Source organism: Cariama cristata, unplaced genomic scaffold, assembly GCF_000690535.1.
Source record: "Cariama cristata isolate BGI_N322 unplaced genomic scaffold, ASM69053v1 scaffold7980, whole genome shotgun sequence".
NCBI classification, from domain to species: Eukaryota; Metazoa; Chordata; class Aves; order Cariamiformes; family Cariamidae; genus Cariama; species Cariama cristata.
This window is the reverse complement of record NW_009596317.1, coordinates 9,152-24,024: the sequence shown is the minus strand read 5'-3', so window position 1 is coordinate 24,024 and position 14,873 is coordinate 9,152. Positions and strand designations below refer to the sequence as shown.

The 14,873-nt window shown below is 42.4% G+C and overlaps 1 protein-coding gene across 2 annotated transcripts in view; it reads right to left on the bottom strand.

Annotated features, from left to right (window-relative positions):
- The window catches only part of KIAA0319 (KIAA0319 ortholog), a 41,625-nt gene extending 30,390 nt beyond the window's left edge, over window positions 1-11,235 (bottom strand). For both annotated transcript variants that reach the window (XM_009705433.1, XM_009705442.1), the window contains exons 1-2: window positions 11,187-11,235; window positions 2,062-2,831 (exon numbers count right to left, since the gene is read on the bottom strand). In XM_009705433.1, the coding sequence (XP_009703735.1) occupies window positions 2,062-2,831; window positions 11,187-11,235 (819 nt within the window). The remainder of the gene's footprint in view (window positions 1-2,061; window positions 2,832-11,186) is intronic.
- Window positions 11,236-14,873: the final 3,638 nt, after the last annotated feature.

The window sequence follows — 14,873 nt, the reverse complement described above, 5'->3', positions numbered from 1 at the left end:
GCCTCCTCCATATCCCAGTGAGAAATACAATAAACTCCCATCTACACAGGCAGTGCACAAAAAGCAAACAAAATCTTTCTGTTCTGGCTGGGGTGACAAAATCAAAGCAGAGATTTACAAAGTAGGCTTGGCCATATATATCATTACCACTGCAAGATGTGAAATCTCAACTTTGATAAAGCTGTATTCACATGATCCCTTAGAGATGGGGAAGAAATTTGCTCAGCTCTGCCACACGCTTTAGGCGAACTCAAAGTTCTATGGCCTCTCTAAGGCACAAGCAGTTCAGTCAGCAGAGATCCTGACAACTGGCTAAAGCTCAGCACAACGCTAACGTGGCTTCCATTTGCCAGCAAAATACAACGGACGCAAGCTTCAAGTCTTACTGCACACCCAAAGTGCACAAACATGGTGGTGCACGGAGCTACTGCAGGTTCTTTCCATGGCTTCATTTCCAGCACACAGCACAGGCAGTAACTAAAAGATGCCTGTTAGTTTCCCCTAGAAGATGGAAGGAAAGATGGTAGATGAGCTTAGTACAGCAGTGGTTGGGTTTCCTTAATTTTAACTTTTTAAGAACAGCTCAGTTATTGCCCTTTGTTAGCACTAACTGCAACTTGAGCGCATGACAGAATGTCACTCTAGAAGTTTTACCAGCAGGGACAGTGTACTTTAGTATCATACTTTTCATTTGTGTATTTCTATGTACTTTTTGCATACTAATAGAAAAAGCAAATAGTATCCACCCCTCTCGCCTAAACTCCCATGATAATTCATGCTCACTTCAAGGTCTGCATGGTAGATACTCTTTAAAACAAATACTCTGTTGCCAACTCTGCCTGCAGAAGCAGTACCCGCCTTTCAACTTGAAACAGCACTTTCTCTGTTATCAAATGTTCTTCCATACACACAGAGACAAGCTATAACCCCTCCTCACTCTTGCTAATACACTCCAGACCAACTTGGTCAACCATAAAAGTCACAGGCTGTCTTGAGCCTGGAGGAGGTGATCCTTGAAAAGCAACCTGCTCTCATCATCCCCCACTTATCTCCAGGACAGCCTCCCTTGAAATTGTACCAAGTAGATCCCATAATAGGGCAAAGGCTGCTCTCCTGAAGCCCATGGCCTCCTGCGACCCTGCTTTTTGACTTATTTCCTCCCATCTCAGGAATCTGAACTTCAGCACCTCACGGCTGCATCCCTTCCCAATCCCTCCTTGTCTGCAAGGGTGAAGTCCAGCAGAGCCTCTCTCCTCGTCAGCTCCACAATCACCTCTAATAACTTCTTGTTTCAACTTTCCAACTGATCCCACTCTGTTCTTAAGGAACCAGAGCCCCATTAGTCCCAAGTGATCAAACTGGTTGGCATAAATGCAGAACAGGTGCATCTTACTTAAGTAGCTAAATAAGGTTTTAAGTATTTAACTTATTTTTCTTATCATCAGACTCAAGAAAAGGACTCTGAGAATAAAAACATCTTATCCACTTTATGCTGCTGTACATCATGGTCCAAAACTACCACTGTCCCTCCTTACGTACCTTGTCTCTCTTTCATGTTTTAAAAGCATTATAAAAGGTATTTATGCAGCAGCTTTACATCTGTAACACCACTTTGCATTAGTAACATGAAACCCATAAAACAGGCTTAATTTTATTGATGGAGGAACTTAGGTTTACTGGTCTTGGCCTTTGGATACTAGAGGATCCACTAGTATTGCTCAGCTAACTTCTTCTAAGGAGTCACCAAGGGTCAGAAGGGAAGAATACTGTAACAGTATTACACCAGGTCTAAGCCCACTCATCCACACAGTTCCAAGGAAACCCCAGTGTCCCAAAAGAAGCTCTGCTCCTTATCATCTGAGAGAAAGGAGCCCTTTAACGATTCATCTGTCTCTTAAGACTATCCTCTCCTCTTCAACCTTTTCTACACTGTAACAGGACTGTAAGTCATTTGAGTGTTAGGGTTACATTACAAAGCAATAACCTAACTTGATTTGAAAAACAAAACAATTGCAAAGTGGTCTCACCATACTTTGCCTGCTTCCTGAAGTGCAAACATACCTCTTTTTGCAAAGCATCATCAGGTGGTGCAAGAAGTTGAACAGCCGCTTCACTTTCAAATGTCTTCCCGGGAAACGGTGTAATCTCTGGGAGAGATGACCTCTCTACGGAGTGTTCAGTGACAGAGTTCAATTCAGAGCTGTTCTTATTCAGGAGGCTTTCCACTTTCCCAGCTTCCCCTTTCCTTTCAGCAAAGTCTTCCTGGTTGTCTCCATCATCACCCATGGAAGAGTTGAAGCCATTTTCACCTGCCGCCATCAGGCCCCAGTCAGCATAATCCGTGCTCTCCTTCTGCTCATGTTTGATGCTCACCTGAAAGGGGTCCTGCTCCATCTCTTTATAATCATCAATGTATTCAGGTATCTCCTCAAGGCTGGGATCTTTGCCAAGCAGAGACAGCTCTTTCAGGCTACTCACTTCCTCAGACGGCTCATTCTGGAGTCCCACAGAGTGGACCATGCTTGGGATCACTTGCCCAAATCCTAGCAGTGAGGCTGGCCTCTGAGAAGGTCTCAGCACAAAAGTAAGATAGGACTTTACAGTTTCAATTTTTTTAGGTTCACAATTCTCTTTGTGTTGGCAGTTCACGATGTAACAGCGTCGTTCAAACATCCAGGACAAATCACAACCAGAAAGGTCACAACATGCTGCGATGCAGTCGGACACTGTCATAGCATGAGGAACTCGCATAATTTTAGTGGTTTCTAAGTTGGGAGATATTACTGCACCTGAGTATGTGGCTCCTTCTCTGCACTGCTCACAACTGGAACCTGAAAACAACACCACCAACATGAGGCACAACACTATAACCAAGCCATAATACAGTTTACTGTGACCAAAAATGGCTTATCACAGGAGACAAGATAAAGACAGGTGGTACCCTGCTTAAATAAGCTCATTTCCATTCACTAACATCACCACTACTTTTTTTTTCCACCATGTCCCTTTGCAGTAGCATTTGTACTTTGGAGGATTTTTCAGTGTAGGATCTTGATTATGTTTTGCAAGGTACCTCTTATTCTCTTGCTACAAATACATAGAGACAAAAGTGAGTTGCCAATACTCAAAATCAAGAACAGAGCAGGGAACACACAAAAAATATCATGGCATAACGCCATGACCCCCATAGCATAGTAAGCAAAACATGTTTTAAAACAAAACTCAAATAACATGCTGTAACACGTCATTGTTTCATTTGTGGGAGAAGGCAGCAAAAAATCTACACAGGAGAAACATTTGCCACCTCACTTGAACTTTATGAAGAGTCCCTCACACCAACATAACTGCTGGGCTTAATATAAAAGCTGGATCAAATTCTCAAACTTTTGCTGCTTTACCCATGCTCATGTGAAATCCCAAGAGCTTGCTCCAGTAGGGAGCATCTCTCCTTCCTTTGCAGTGAAGTTGTAATCTTTCAGTATGACATCAGACTTATTTTCATAGCACATCACAGACAGGGTGAAGTATTGAAATCAAGCATGAATCAACATACTGTATCTCTCAGTTAATTTTTAACATATCTTCTAGGTGTTTTTTTTCCTGGTTATAACTGTTTTTCAGAATTCCTCTCTCCAAAATGCAACTTGAAAAATCTGATCATGCTTCAAAAAAACCAGTTGAGTAAAACCAGGACATTTTTATCATAGTTTTCAACTAGACTTGCTAACTCAACCAACAAAACCAAGATGTCACCACTGTGGAGCTAACACAGTAATGGAAGACAAAGTTGACTCTGCCTGCTTTGCAGGCCATTAAGAGTTGAGTTCTGGCAGCAGAAACCTCATTATTTACAATAGTATATGGCAGGAGAAAATGACTAATGGATTCCAGTTCAAATTTGTTGAGCTGATGGGCAGAAAAAATGAAATCAAAGAGGAGGAACAGGCCAGCAATTGGGGTTAGGTCTGACCACTACCTAGAGCCTTGGAGATGCAAAGATTCACCTATGTGTCCAACCACTGCGCTACAGTTCCCACCACATCTTCTGGGCTGAACTGCAGTACACTCGTTCACAATACAGGATCCAAGTACAGCTACTGAAATGCCCATGGGGCATCACACTGCCTGGGATGAACGTACAGCTTGCAAAGCAGGTTAAGTTCAATGCGAAAAACACAAAAAAAAATTGTACCACGCACTGAGAGAGAGAGGACAAGACTTTATGATGGTTTTGCAGAGCTGGCTATTTGGGATGAGGAGAAACATGAAACGAAAACAAATTTTAAAAAGATCAATGACTTGCAAATAGGTATAGCTGAATAGGAAGCTCACAAAAAGGATTAACAGCTTCAAGTATCATTTCTCTGACTCCAGATACTCCTTCACACAGACCTGGGATGCTGTTTACTCTTCCACTTTACACTTTCAGTGAAAAATGTACCCAGGGGAACATGAATTTAAAACAATCTATTCTGCCCTAACATAGCTCAGGCATGAAGCATCTTTATCTGTACCTAGGAGATGCTCAGGATTTGTGATTTTTTTCTTTCACATTGCATATAAATATTTCCTTTACATTCCCTTTCATCTCCAAGAACATAAGACCCTGGCAGAGACTCTGAATTGTCATCACAAGTCTTTCCTTCAAGTTGTCTGCACAACTTAGGACAGGGAAAACAGCAGAATTCTGGATTAAAATGAAGTATAGGAGTCAGGCAGTCCATTTAACTGTTCTGTCCTTTTTCAACCCATATCAATTTAGTCAATCCTGTAAGTCAGCAGGGAGATGAGAAATAGGCTTTTAATAGGGTAAAACAGAAACATGACTCTGTGTGAATGTGCAACATTAGGTCAGTAACTCCTCATTACAATTAATACTTCAGGAACAGCACTATTAAGGTGGGTCAAAAAACTCTTTTGAGGGTTGTTTTCATCCCTTCCCTTATTTACCTCATCCTAAAGGAGAAAGTGACCAACCTGTTAAAAGAAATTTCAAAGTTTCATTATTTATTTGTTCAGAAAAGAACGACCAACAATTCTTGTCTTGGAGACAGACTTACACAATTGGAATCAACCAAAGCTCTAACCTGAGGCCAGACTTCAAGTCCTCACTCAGCCTGATGTCAAATAAAGCTTCAAATCTCACTCTGCCACCTTCAGTTCGATACATCAGCTATCACACTGCACAGTCAACCTCCCACAAAATTAATGGTGTTTCGTTAGCCACAGAGAGAAACAAGTCCAGCATAATCCTAAAATAATGCATGACTGAACCTAAATCTCCCAAGCAGGCATCGTAGCCACAGACCTTTGCCACCCCCTGTTTCAAAGGTCAGAGGGTCTTGGTTTCACCCAATAAGGAATAGAAAAAACTTTAAGCTTCAGAATTTCTGTACAATGGGAAAATTATTTCCCCACCAACTCTAAATTAAATCTAACACTGTAATCCAAGTACCAAAGTAACCAAAGTTTCACCTCTTGCTTCAGCTAGAGTTACACCTCAGTTGAATTCTAGCAGTAGGTGGGCAAAAAAGGATGAATTTAGCCTGACACTAGGTGTGTCCATTAATTGTCTTCACATGGAAAATATGTAAGATCTACTTAGAGTGAACTTAATCTGAGCACTAATTTTATATTCCCCTTCAGCCCATCCAATCTCCAGCCTGCAATGGGCTCAAGTAAGAGATACTGAGGTCTGTTACTTACAGAAAATTTACTGTAAGTGTGCCACACAGAAGGCCATATAGTAACATTTGTGTCTGCTACACCATTACCTGCTGTCTGCAGCCATAGCACAGCTGTTTTCCTTTAGATAACTGAACTTAGAAATTAAACCACTGTTCTACTCTCACCAGTAATGGCAAAAAAACCCAGCATCATGCAATTCTGTTTATTGTTTCAGAAGTACTTGTTCAGGTTACCAATAGATAGACTGCTTCCTTTTATTACGAGCCCTGAAAGCTCTCTGGTACTTGGGCTAAAAGTTCTGCAAGTCAAGTGTTCCCCTTCCTTTCAGCTGTACCTGGTTATGCCTACAGTAGGACAACACTGACATACCCAATGACCTAGTCAGCCAAGTTGGTTACCCTAAAAAACCCAAACATACCCTCCACCAAACCCCTAATAAACAGTCACACTGTGGAATATAGCTGCATTTTAAAGAGAGTCCTTCCTTTATTGAGGAAACATCCACACCGTTCTTTGAGCTGTAGGCTACCATGCTTTCATATCTTGGTGCATGAGTCCACTGATGTCAAGAGGCCAGCTGGAACACAGCGGTTCCTCCATCGCAGCTGGCTGGAGACCTTTCCTCAACTGGACATGGAGACTAACTGCAAAACCTAACAGATGCTCTCCCCCCTCTCTGACAGGCTCACGCAACCATGAGCACTTGAATGACTTGGAAGCAAATATTCTTTAGTCAGTAGAGTAGCAAATTGTGACAGTGTACTAACACTGGGTTCATCATTACCCCAGTCGGAAACCCTGCAGGGACAGAACTATCCACTTGCGGGCTGGTCTATTTGTTTTCCCTAGCAGCAATCAGTACAACAAGCAGTAGAAAGAAGGACAGGAGGGAACGCGTCATCGAGGAGAAGAGCTCAGATTCAGACCTTGCACCAAGAAAGGTCACATTTGACCAGACTCACCTCCCATTACCTTGCTGGCAGCACAGCGCTCAGTGCTCACGTGGCATGCTATTCTCACAACCTCAAGGTCTCTCAACTACGTGAGTACGGAAGGTCCTACGGGAGTACGGAAGGTCCTACGGGAGTTTCCTAGGAAAGAATAGGACTGTCGCTGCTTTCTTGACATCTGCTGTCTTTAAGCAACAAACTAGTTCCATTCTATTTTTAGGGTTAATTAATGATTTTTTTTTTAATCTCTCCAAGTAACTTTTACCTTGTTTTGGTGAATTTTGAAAAGAAAGATGCTCTATCAGTAAGAAACCTTTTTTTTTTTTGTACCACACTGAAACTATTTTGATAAGCTTCTGGAAGCAAAATAAAAATGACTTTTTCCCTTTTAATTGTAATGACCTATGAGGAGAACTTGAACTCCAATGTTCAAGCTAGAATCAATTTCCACAGCAGAGTTATAAGCCCCTAAAAAGCACACTTCATATCATAAATGCTGAAAATGGCTTACATTCCAGCTGCTTTAGTAAGGGTCTATAGAAAGTACTGTCCTGGAAACCAGAAAAGCGGTACTACTAAGAACTTCATCAACATCTGAAATGTCACCACATCAGTTCCTCTAGCAACAGCTAACATCTCTGCACACCATGAATGGGTTTTTATTCTTTTTCTACAGGTTGCTTTTAGGTTATATGGTGTTTCTCCTCCCTTTCCCTGAAATCTCACAAGTCTTTAATCACGGATACATCTGGGACACCAAAGTGCTCTTTTGGGCCTCAGTAAGGATGCTGACTGCAAATTAAGCACTGCAAGGGGAGGAGACTGAGAACAAACAGACAAAAAAAATGCTCAGTTACATAAAAGCAAATCTTCACACAAAGCTAAAGCCAATGGTATTCTAGTTACACCTACAATGAGCTGCAAAGCTTTTATGGCCATTACAGCAGCCTTCATGATGTTTATCATTCACTTCTTGTGTCCAAGATCTGTCAAAGCTCCCTAGTTCAGTGGGTCTGATGGTCCTCTCCAAGTACTGCTTTCATTCCATGAATTGTTATCATCCCTGTTTGTCACTGATAAATCAACTAAGTGCTATTTAAGGGGGGGGAGGAAAAAAACCCCCAAACTTAAAGAACACTTCCCCCGTTTTTGTTTTGGTTTGTTTTTGTTTTTTTTTTTTTCCTCCCAGGCTGTGGATGTGCTCACATTCCAAATGTGCCCAAACCACAGACCAGATCTGGCCTGCCAAAACGATTCATCCAACCCACAGCCCATTCTCACCTTAATTTCCACATAAACATCTAAGCACACTGAATCACTCAGATGGCTCTGTTCCATCAATGACACCAGATATTTGCAGTTGGAGACTAGAAGAGTAGATGCATGGCTACAGCCATTACATCCCTCCACAAGGAAACACCAAACCATTTCCAACAGAGACACGGACAATGTAAACTAACCTGGCATACTGCATAACTCACTATCATCTCAGAGATCATAATCACGCACTACACCATCTTACCTCTCTGGAAAGACCTGTGTGAACCAGAACACACTACTAGAACACCTAGCCATAGCAGTAGAAGTAACAAAGAATGCACTTTGACCCCAGGCTAGTGGTTCTACTGTCATTTCAAAGGCACACCTACATCTTAAAGTGTCCTTTGACACTCCTGGCTTGTGTTTCACATATTAGATACATGGGAAGAAAAGCATGTTCATCTTACTCTTCAAAGTCCAAGACTAGCAGCAGTGAAATGTGATGAAAATTGGTGGCTTGTATGTATTTAGAAACACTCTCCCCTAAAGAAAAGGACACTGGTGATGTCTAGCAAAGACTCTGGGAGGCCATGTAATCTATGCCTGGGCTGCATGGAGTTAAAAACAGGAGACTAGACTGAACAAGACCTGTGACTGCAACTACCTGCCAATCCATTTTAGGATTTTTGTTGGAGTGGTTAATCCACAATATGAACACATGGTATGAGAAAATTGACAGTCAGCCATGAGAACACTATTATATTTGCAAAAATGCATTTCAATAGCAGTGTTTGCAAGGTCTGCCTCAAATGCCAGATTAGAAGACGCCTGCTCAAGGTGAGAGCTAGACTGAATTGATTCCAAGGTCTTGAATTCCCAGTTGCAAAGTAAACTCTTGTTTCTGTGGTGGAAAGCAATGTCTTCTACCTCTCATAGGGGAAAAAAAAGATAATATTTGGATGCATTAGCATAAAACCTATTGATTTTTATTAATGGCCAGAATAATTCACATCTTTCAATATAAGCTGATTTCATCAATGAATGGATATAAGCCAGTGAAATGAGACTGGCATTATAAGGAATGTCTATGTGGAGAAATTAGGAGCTGCATCCACAGATTTGGGAAGCCAAACATCCAAATTTCATGAGATGCTGAGTGACAGAGACATGGTACATGGTATAAATGGTATAACACATCCAGCCTCCTGAGAGGCACAAACATTAGTCAGTTGTAGATATCTGTATCCATTGGGTGGTCTGCCTACTCTTCCAGCTTTGTTTTTCACTGTATTGGGTTTATGTGGCAAGGTTTTCGTAGTCAGGGGGTAGGGGGCAAATGAACTGCAGGGGTGGCTTCTGTGAGAAGACACCAGAAGCTGCCCCCATCTCAGAAAAAGCCAGTTCCAAGAGGAACCCACTGCTGACCAAGGCTGAGCCCATCAGCGACAGTGGTGGTACCTCTGTAATAACATATTTAAGCAGGGGTCAAAACCACCATGCAACAGCAGCAACCAGCAGAGAGGAGTGAGAATATGTGAAAGAAACAACCCTGCAGACATCAAGGTCAGTGAAGGAGAGTGAAGAGGTGCTCCAAGGACCAGAGCAGAGATTCCCCTGCAACCTGTGGTGACGACCATGGTGAGGCAGACTGTCCCCATGCAGCCCATGGAAGTCCATGGTGGAGCAGATCTCCACCTGCAGCCCGTGGAGGTCATGTGCAGAGAAAAACTGCAGAATGCTCATCTAGCAAATTTCTGAGCCTGAGCCAATTCACCTTAAAGCCTGCACTAAAAAGAAGTCCTTTTGACTTAACAAAGGTGAGCATCCACTGATGTATTTCAGCAAACATACCCTGGAAATCAGCAAGTACCTTCCAGTTTAGTTAGAGTTAATATTAATTGGATGGAAAATACTGCAAATTATTGAAATGGAAATAAATAAATACTAAAATTTATACTAAAGTCATATATGATACTAGAACGTATTAGACTCCAAACACTGTGTGCTGGTACCTGAGATACAGGGAGAGGCTTGGAATACAGCCAGCAGTCTGAGTGTAATGGTCTTGTTCTCAGACAAATCAAGAGAGTGCAGCAAAATTGCAACTAAAGAATGAAAACAAGACTTTCTATATGTACATGGAGGATATTCTAGCCTACTAACAATTAACAGCATTATCAAAAGCATAAAACTGTGACATTCTCTACAGCCAAAATTCAGTATTTACTGCACGTTATTGCCTTCTACTGAAGCTGCTGTCTTTCTTTTCTAAAAATACTAGCATGGACCCTACAGCAGGTACTCAGTATATAATAGGAGAGCATTTTATTTATTTACAAAAGGCATACTTATTGTTTACTTCAGCAATGAAAACCTCAGCTCCATGTTCTCCTCAAAAAGCTTGGCACTACAGGATCCTCAGGGTGATCTTGAGGACTACTTCAGCTATGAGCACAGTTGTAGTTCATGCCTCATCCAACATTCCCAAACTCAGCAGTTAATTTAAGCCTTAGCACATTAGCAAGGCTCTCCCTCATGAAACATTCAATCCTGTATATACTACAGGAGATGAAAGCCAGACAAGTGAGTATTATTTTCTCAATTCCTGCTAATAGAGATACCGCCATTATCTCCACAGCCAGAATTCAAACACTGTCTCTTAAAGAAATAAATCCCATGTTTGCATATATTGTTCTGTAGTTGCCATGTCAAAACTGCTTGCACCAGATTAAGTCTCCCTATGACACAGAGGCAGTATTAAGAATTACTATCATTCTTCATCTGTCTGATTACAGAAATAATTTCCCTATCTCTGTGGCTGAAGTAGAAACTTACAGGACTTTCCTGTAGTCTTTGGAAGGAAATACATGCCTGTAGAGTGGACGATGAGGTGAGAGATGTAAACAAATCCATTTATGCTTCTCATAAATCAACCATCCTACGATACTTCAGAAGAAAATCAAAGAAAGCTTAGAACACAAGCAATACATCATTCTTAAATTGCTGTCCTGCAAGGGGAGAGGATAACTCTCACCTCTCCCACTACCCCCTCTTGCCCCACGCATCTCATGAAATTGGCTCCAAACAGCTACTCACAACTGCCTTCCTCCGTTGCAAATCAACTAACAGTTACGAAGCTGTACCTTACAAGAACTTTTTGCACTGAGGAGTCACAAGATTTCCCAGCTCTTGCCTTATTAATATTTCATTCACACCTGCATACACACTCCAGGAGCATTTGCTTCACTCGTTCTGTGTGACTCAGACACACAAGAAGTAAACTCCTACCTGTTATTGCCCATAGTAACAGGCAGAGAACACCAAATCCAAATGCCATGCTGCACCAGGAAGGCAGTGACAACTGCTTTTCCAACCAGCTGCGTGGAAATTATACGTCTTAACGTCACATCGGTTGCCTCTAATATTGTTTAGTACCCTGCTGTGGCCATGAAGCACTGCAACAGACAGCACAGGAAAAAATAGGTCAGATGTGAGCATTAATTAGAACATCACAGTAAAAGCCAATAGATAGGTTAAATGCAGGCTTTACTATTACTTCCTGACTTCTTGATGGCTGACACAGTAGATCAGGCAAGCTGAAGATACAGAACAAATTACCTACCTGGAAATCCCATTCACTGGAGATGCAGAAATGTCCCAGAAAGATTTGCATGCTTGGGCTCTCGTACCTCAAAACCCACAAATACTCCATCTGCAGTTATCCAGACTCTGGTTTTGCTCCGACTTTAAACAGAAACTAGCAGGTACCCTTACCTGAGGAATCATGGACAGTATCGCCCGTGCTAAAATCCATGCAGTGTTAAGTCAGCTCTTGAGGTAGCACTCAAGCTATTCCTCTCCCAGCTATGAAGGTAATGCAAGCAGACACTTCTCCAGAATTTCTAGGGAGACATTGCTTGCCAGGACACTAAATTCTCCAAACAAGGCAGCCTAAGCAACAAATAGGTCTACTAAGGAACAATTAGTTCAAAGCAACATTACTCATGCAAGGAAAGAAGTTAGTTTAGTCAAACTCACAACTGCCCCCACATAAAGGATCCTAAGTAGATGCTTGACCAAAAAATGCTTCTGTAAATGAAAACACAGGCACGGCTTTTTTCGGAGAATAGCCTTTCTCAAGGCAGAGTATCCCAGTCGATTCCCTTTGACATGCATTACGTGACTTGGTAAATGTAATGACTTTCATATTTAGCTGCCTCCATCTACATATGATAGAAATGCTGCTAACTGGCTGCTCTTGGCAGGTTCCTTACCGCACATAATTGTATATGATGAAAGACCATCTTGCTTTTTTCCTTTGCAAAGGGGAGGAGGAAGTTACTTAGACATGCTACTCTTGCTAAGGCTGACTGAGCTAGAGTAGAAACCCTAGCAGTTCAGCAGCTGCAAAAGGATCTTTATAGATGGTATGTCTGTAAGGCACAGAAGCAACTGGACCCTGATCTGCAACTTGTACTTTTGTGACTGACCAATAAACCCCTACAATGGAAGAAGGCTCGGAGGAGATGGGCAAGGGCAATGTGCCCAGCGAGGTCGGGGAATAAGGTAGGCTGTGACTGACCACAGCTTTTGCAAAGCAAGCTATGTATCTGTCTCAACACAAAGGGGACCAGAGGTTGGCCTTCGTTTTGGGGGTAGGTATTGTTAAACACCTATCAACAACTGAGTGGATCAACTGATGGTGTAAATGTTTCTCCCACTTCATTCATTAAGCAGTGTGAATGTCTCCCTGAGCTAACCAGACCAACATGGTGGAAGCGAATAAATACGTGGCTCGGCCCAATACAGAGCATAAAAACAACAACTAACAACAAAATTTTGAAGACAGGAATTGGCTTGAGCTGGCTTCAACCCACACATTCCTTCCCAGTAACAGAGGATGCCCAGTGTTGCGACAGTGAGTAGAGACCAGTAGGGAATCGCACTGGTACTGTGATTTTGCCCACTGTAAAGTACATTTGCATTGTGATTTCAGTATATTTTTGTATTGCTCTGCTAAATCAGAAATATCATGTCACATCAAGTATTTCCAAATAAGCAAATCTGGTATTAAACATTACACCCTCCACGTGTGGAATATCTAAAAGAACCTGGTCAGAGAGCATCGGACTCTGACAATTTCTCCTCAAGTCTGCAGTACAAACACTAAACTCTGCTCAAGACATAAGCAAAATGACCACAGAACATCACTGGAGCAAGAAAAAAAAGAAAATAAAAATTATATTTTAAAACAAGTCCCAAGTACAAAAAGATAAGGCAAGCTCCTTGCAAAACCAGGGAAGACTATTACTAACTTTCCAAAAGCCTGATACTTGATTTAAAACATAACCTGACTTTTGCGATCTTTGTTCTATCCAACATCAACAAAAGTCCCTTACTAAGGCAGCTGCCAAACAGCCAGAACACTGAAGGCTAAGCTGTCTCCCAATTTATTGATATGCTGCACAATTAGAAAAATTATCTCTGATCATAAGAAATAACTGTCACCAAAAATCCATAACATACCACACAACAACACTACACTGCTTCCAGTATGACACTATTTTGGTATCTGTGGTTAGATGCTCTCTCAAGAAGCAACTTCTGACAGAGTACACATAGCTGTGCTCCTCTGTAGTAAATAGGACTGATTCAGTAAGGCTTCACCTTAGAAAGAGCAACAGGTTGTCTGGATGTTTCCAGGTATTACTTCTATGATACAAACTCTGCAGCAGCAAGACCATTTTTTATTGTCTTGCATTTCTCAAGTGCTCTTCTGTCCTTCCATCAACTATAAAGTCACCTGTTTTTGTAACAGACAAAGAAGTCCAGAAGTTCTTATTTTTTTCAGCCAAGTCATTCCTAATGTCCTGCTTAGAAGGCAGCCACCGAAATGGCTGAGCCCTGGGCAGTGTCAGGGTACAGCATTATCAGCAACTGAACAGAAATGAGCACTTCAGCATAGGAGGGAGAGAGTGTTTAAGTCAGTCCTGAAGGTCCCACAACGTGGAGCATTGTCTTTTTATTTCACTGTCAAGGTGATGCAAATGAAATTGTTTCATTGTGCACCGAAATGAACTATGCAGACTCACACAATCAATCCCCAGAATGCTTGAGGCTGGAAGGGACTTTTGGAAGTCACCTTGTCTACCCTCCCTGCTCAAGTAGGGCAGCCTGGAGCTGGCGGCCAAGGACAGATCTGAGTACCTCCAAGGATGGAGACTCCACAACTTCGCTGGGCAATCTGTGCCAGTAGCTGGTCACCCTCACAGTGAGAAAGTGTTTCCTGATGTTCAGAGGGAACCTTCTGTGTTTCAGTTTGTGCCTGTTGCCTGCTGGTTTGTCACTGGGCACCACCCAGCTCAATCTTCTTTATACCCTCCCTCCAGGTATCTGTAAACACTGAAAAGTTCCCTCCAAGCCTTCTCCAGGCTGAACATCCCCAGCTCTTTCAGCCTTTACTCATAGGAGAGATGCTCCAGTCCCTCCATTACCTTCAATGGACTCTCTCCCATAGCTCTCTCTCTGTCCTGTACTGAGGAGCCCAGAATTCCACACAGTACCCAAGGTGTGGCTTTACCAGCGCTGAGTAGAGAGGAAGGATCACCTCCCTTGATCTGCTAGCAATGTTTCTCCTAATGCAGCCCAGGATACCGTTAGCCTTCTCTGAGGCAAGGGCGCAGTGCTGGCTCATGGTCAACCTGGTGTCCATCAGGACCCCTAGGTCATTTTCTGCCAACCTGCTTTTACTCCATGGGTGGTCCCCATGGACTTGTTCTTCCTCATGGGCACTTCCACTTGCTGAACTGGCTGAGGTTCCTATCAGCCCATCTCTCCAGCCTGTCAAGGTCCCTCCGGATGGCAGCATGACCCTCTGGCCTATCCACCACTCCTCCCAGTTTTGTATCATCAGCAAACTTGCTGAGGGTACACTCTGCCCCATCATCCAGATCGCTAACGAAGATGTTAAACAGG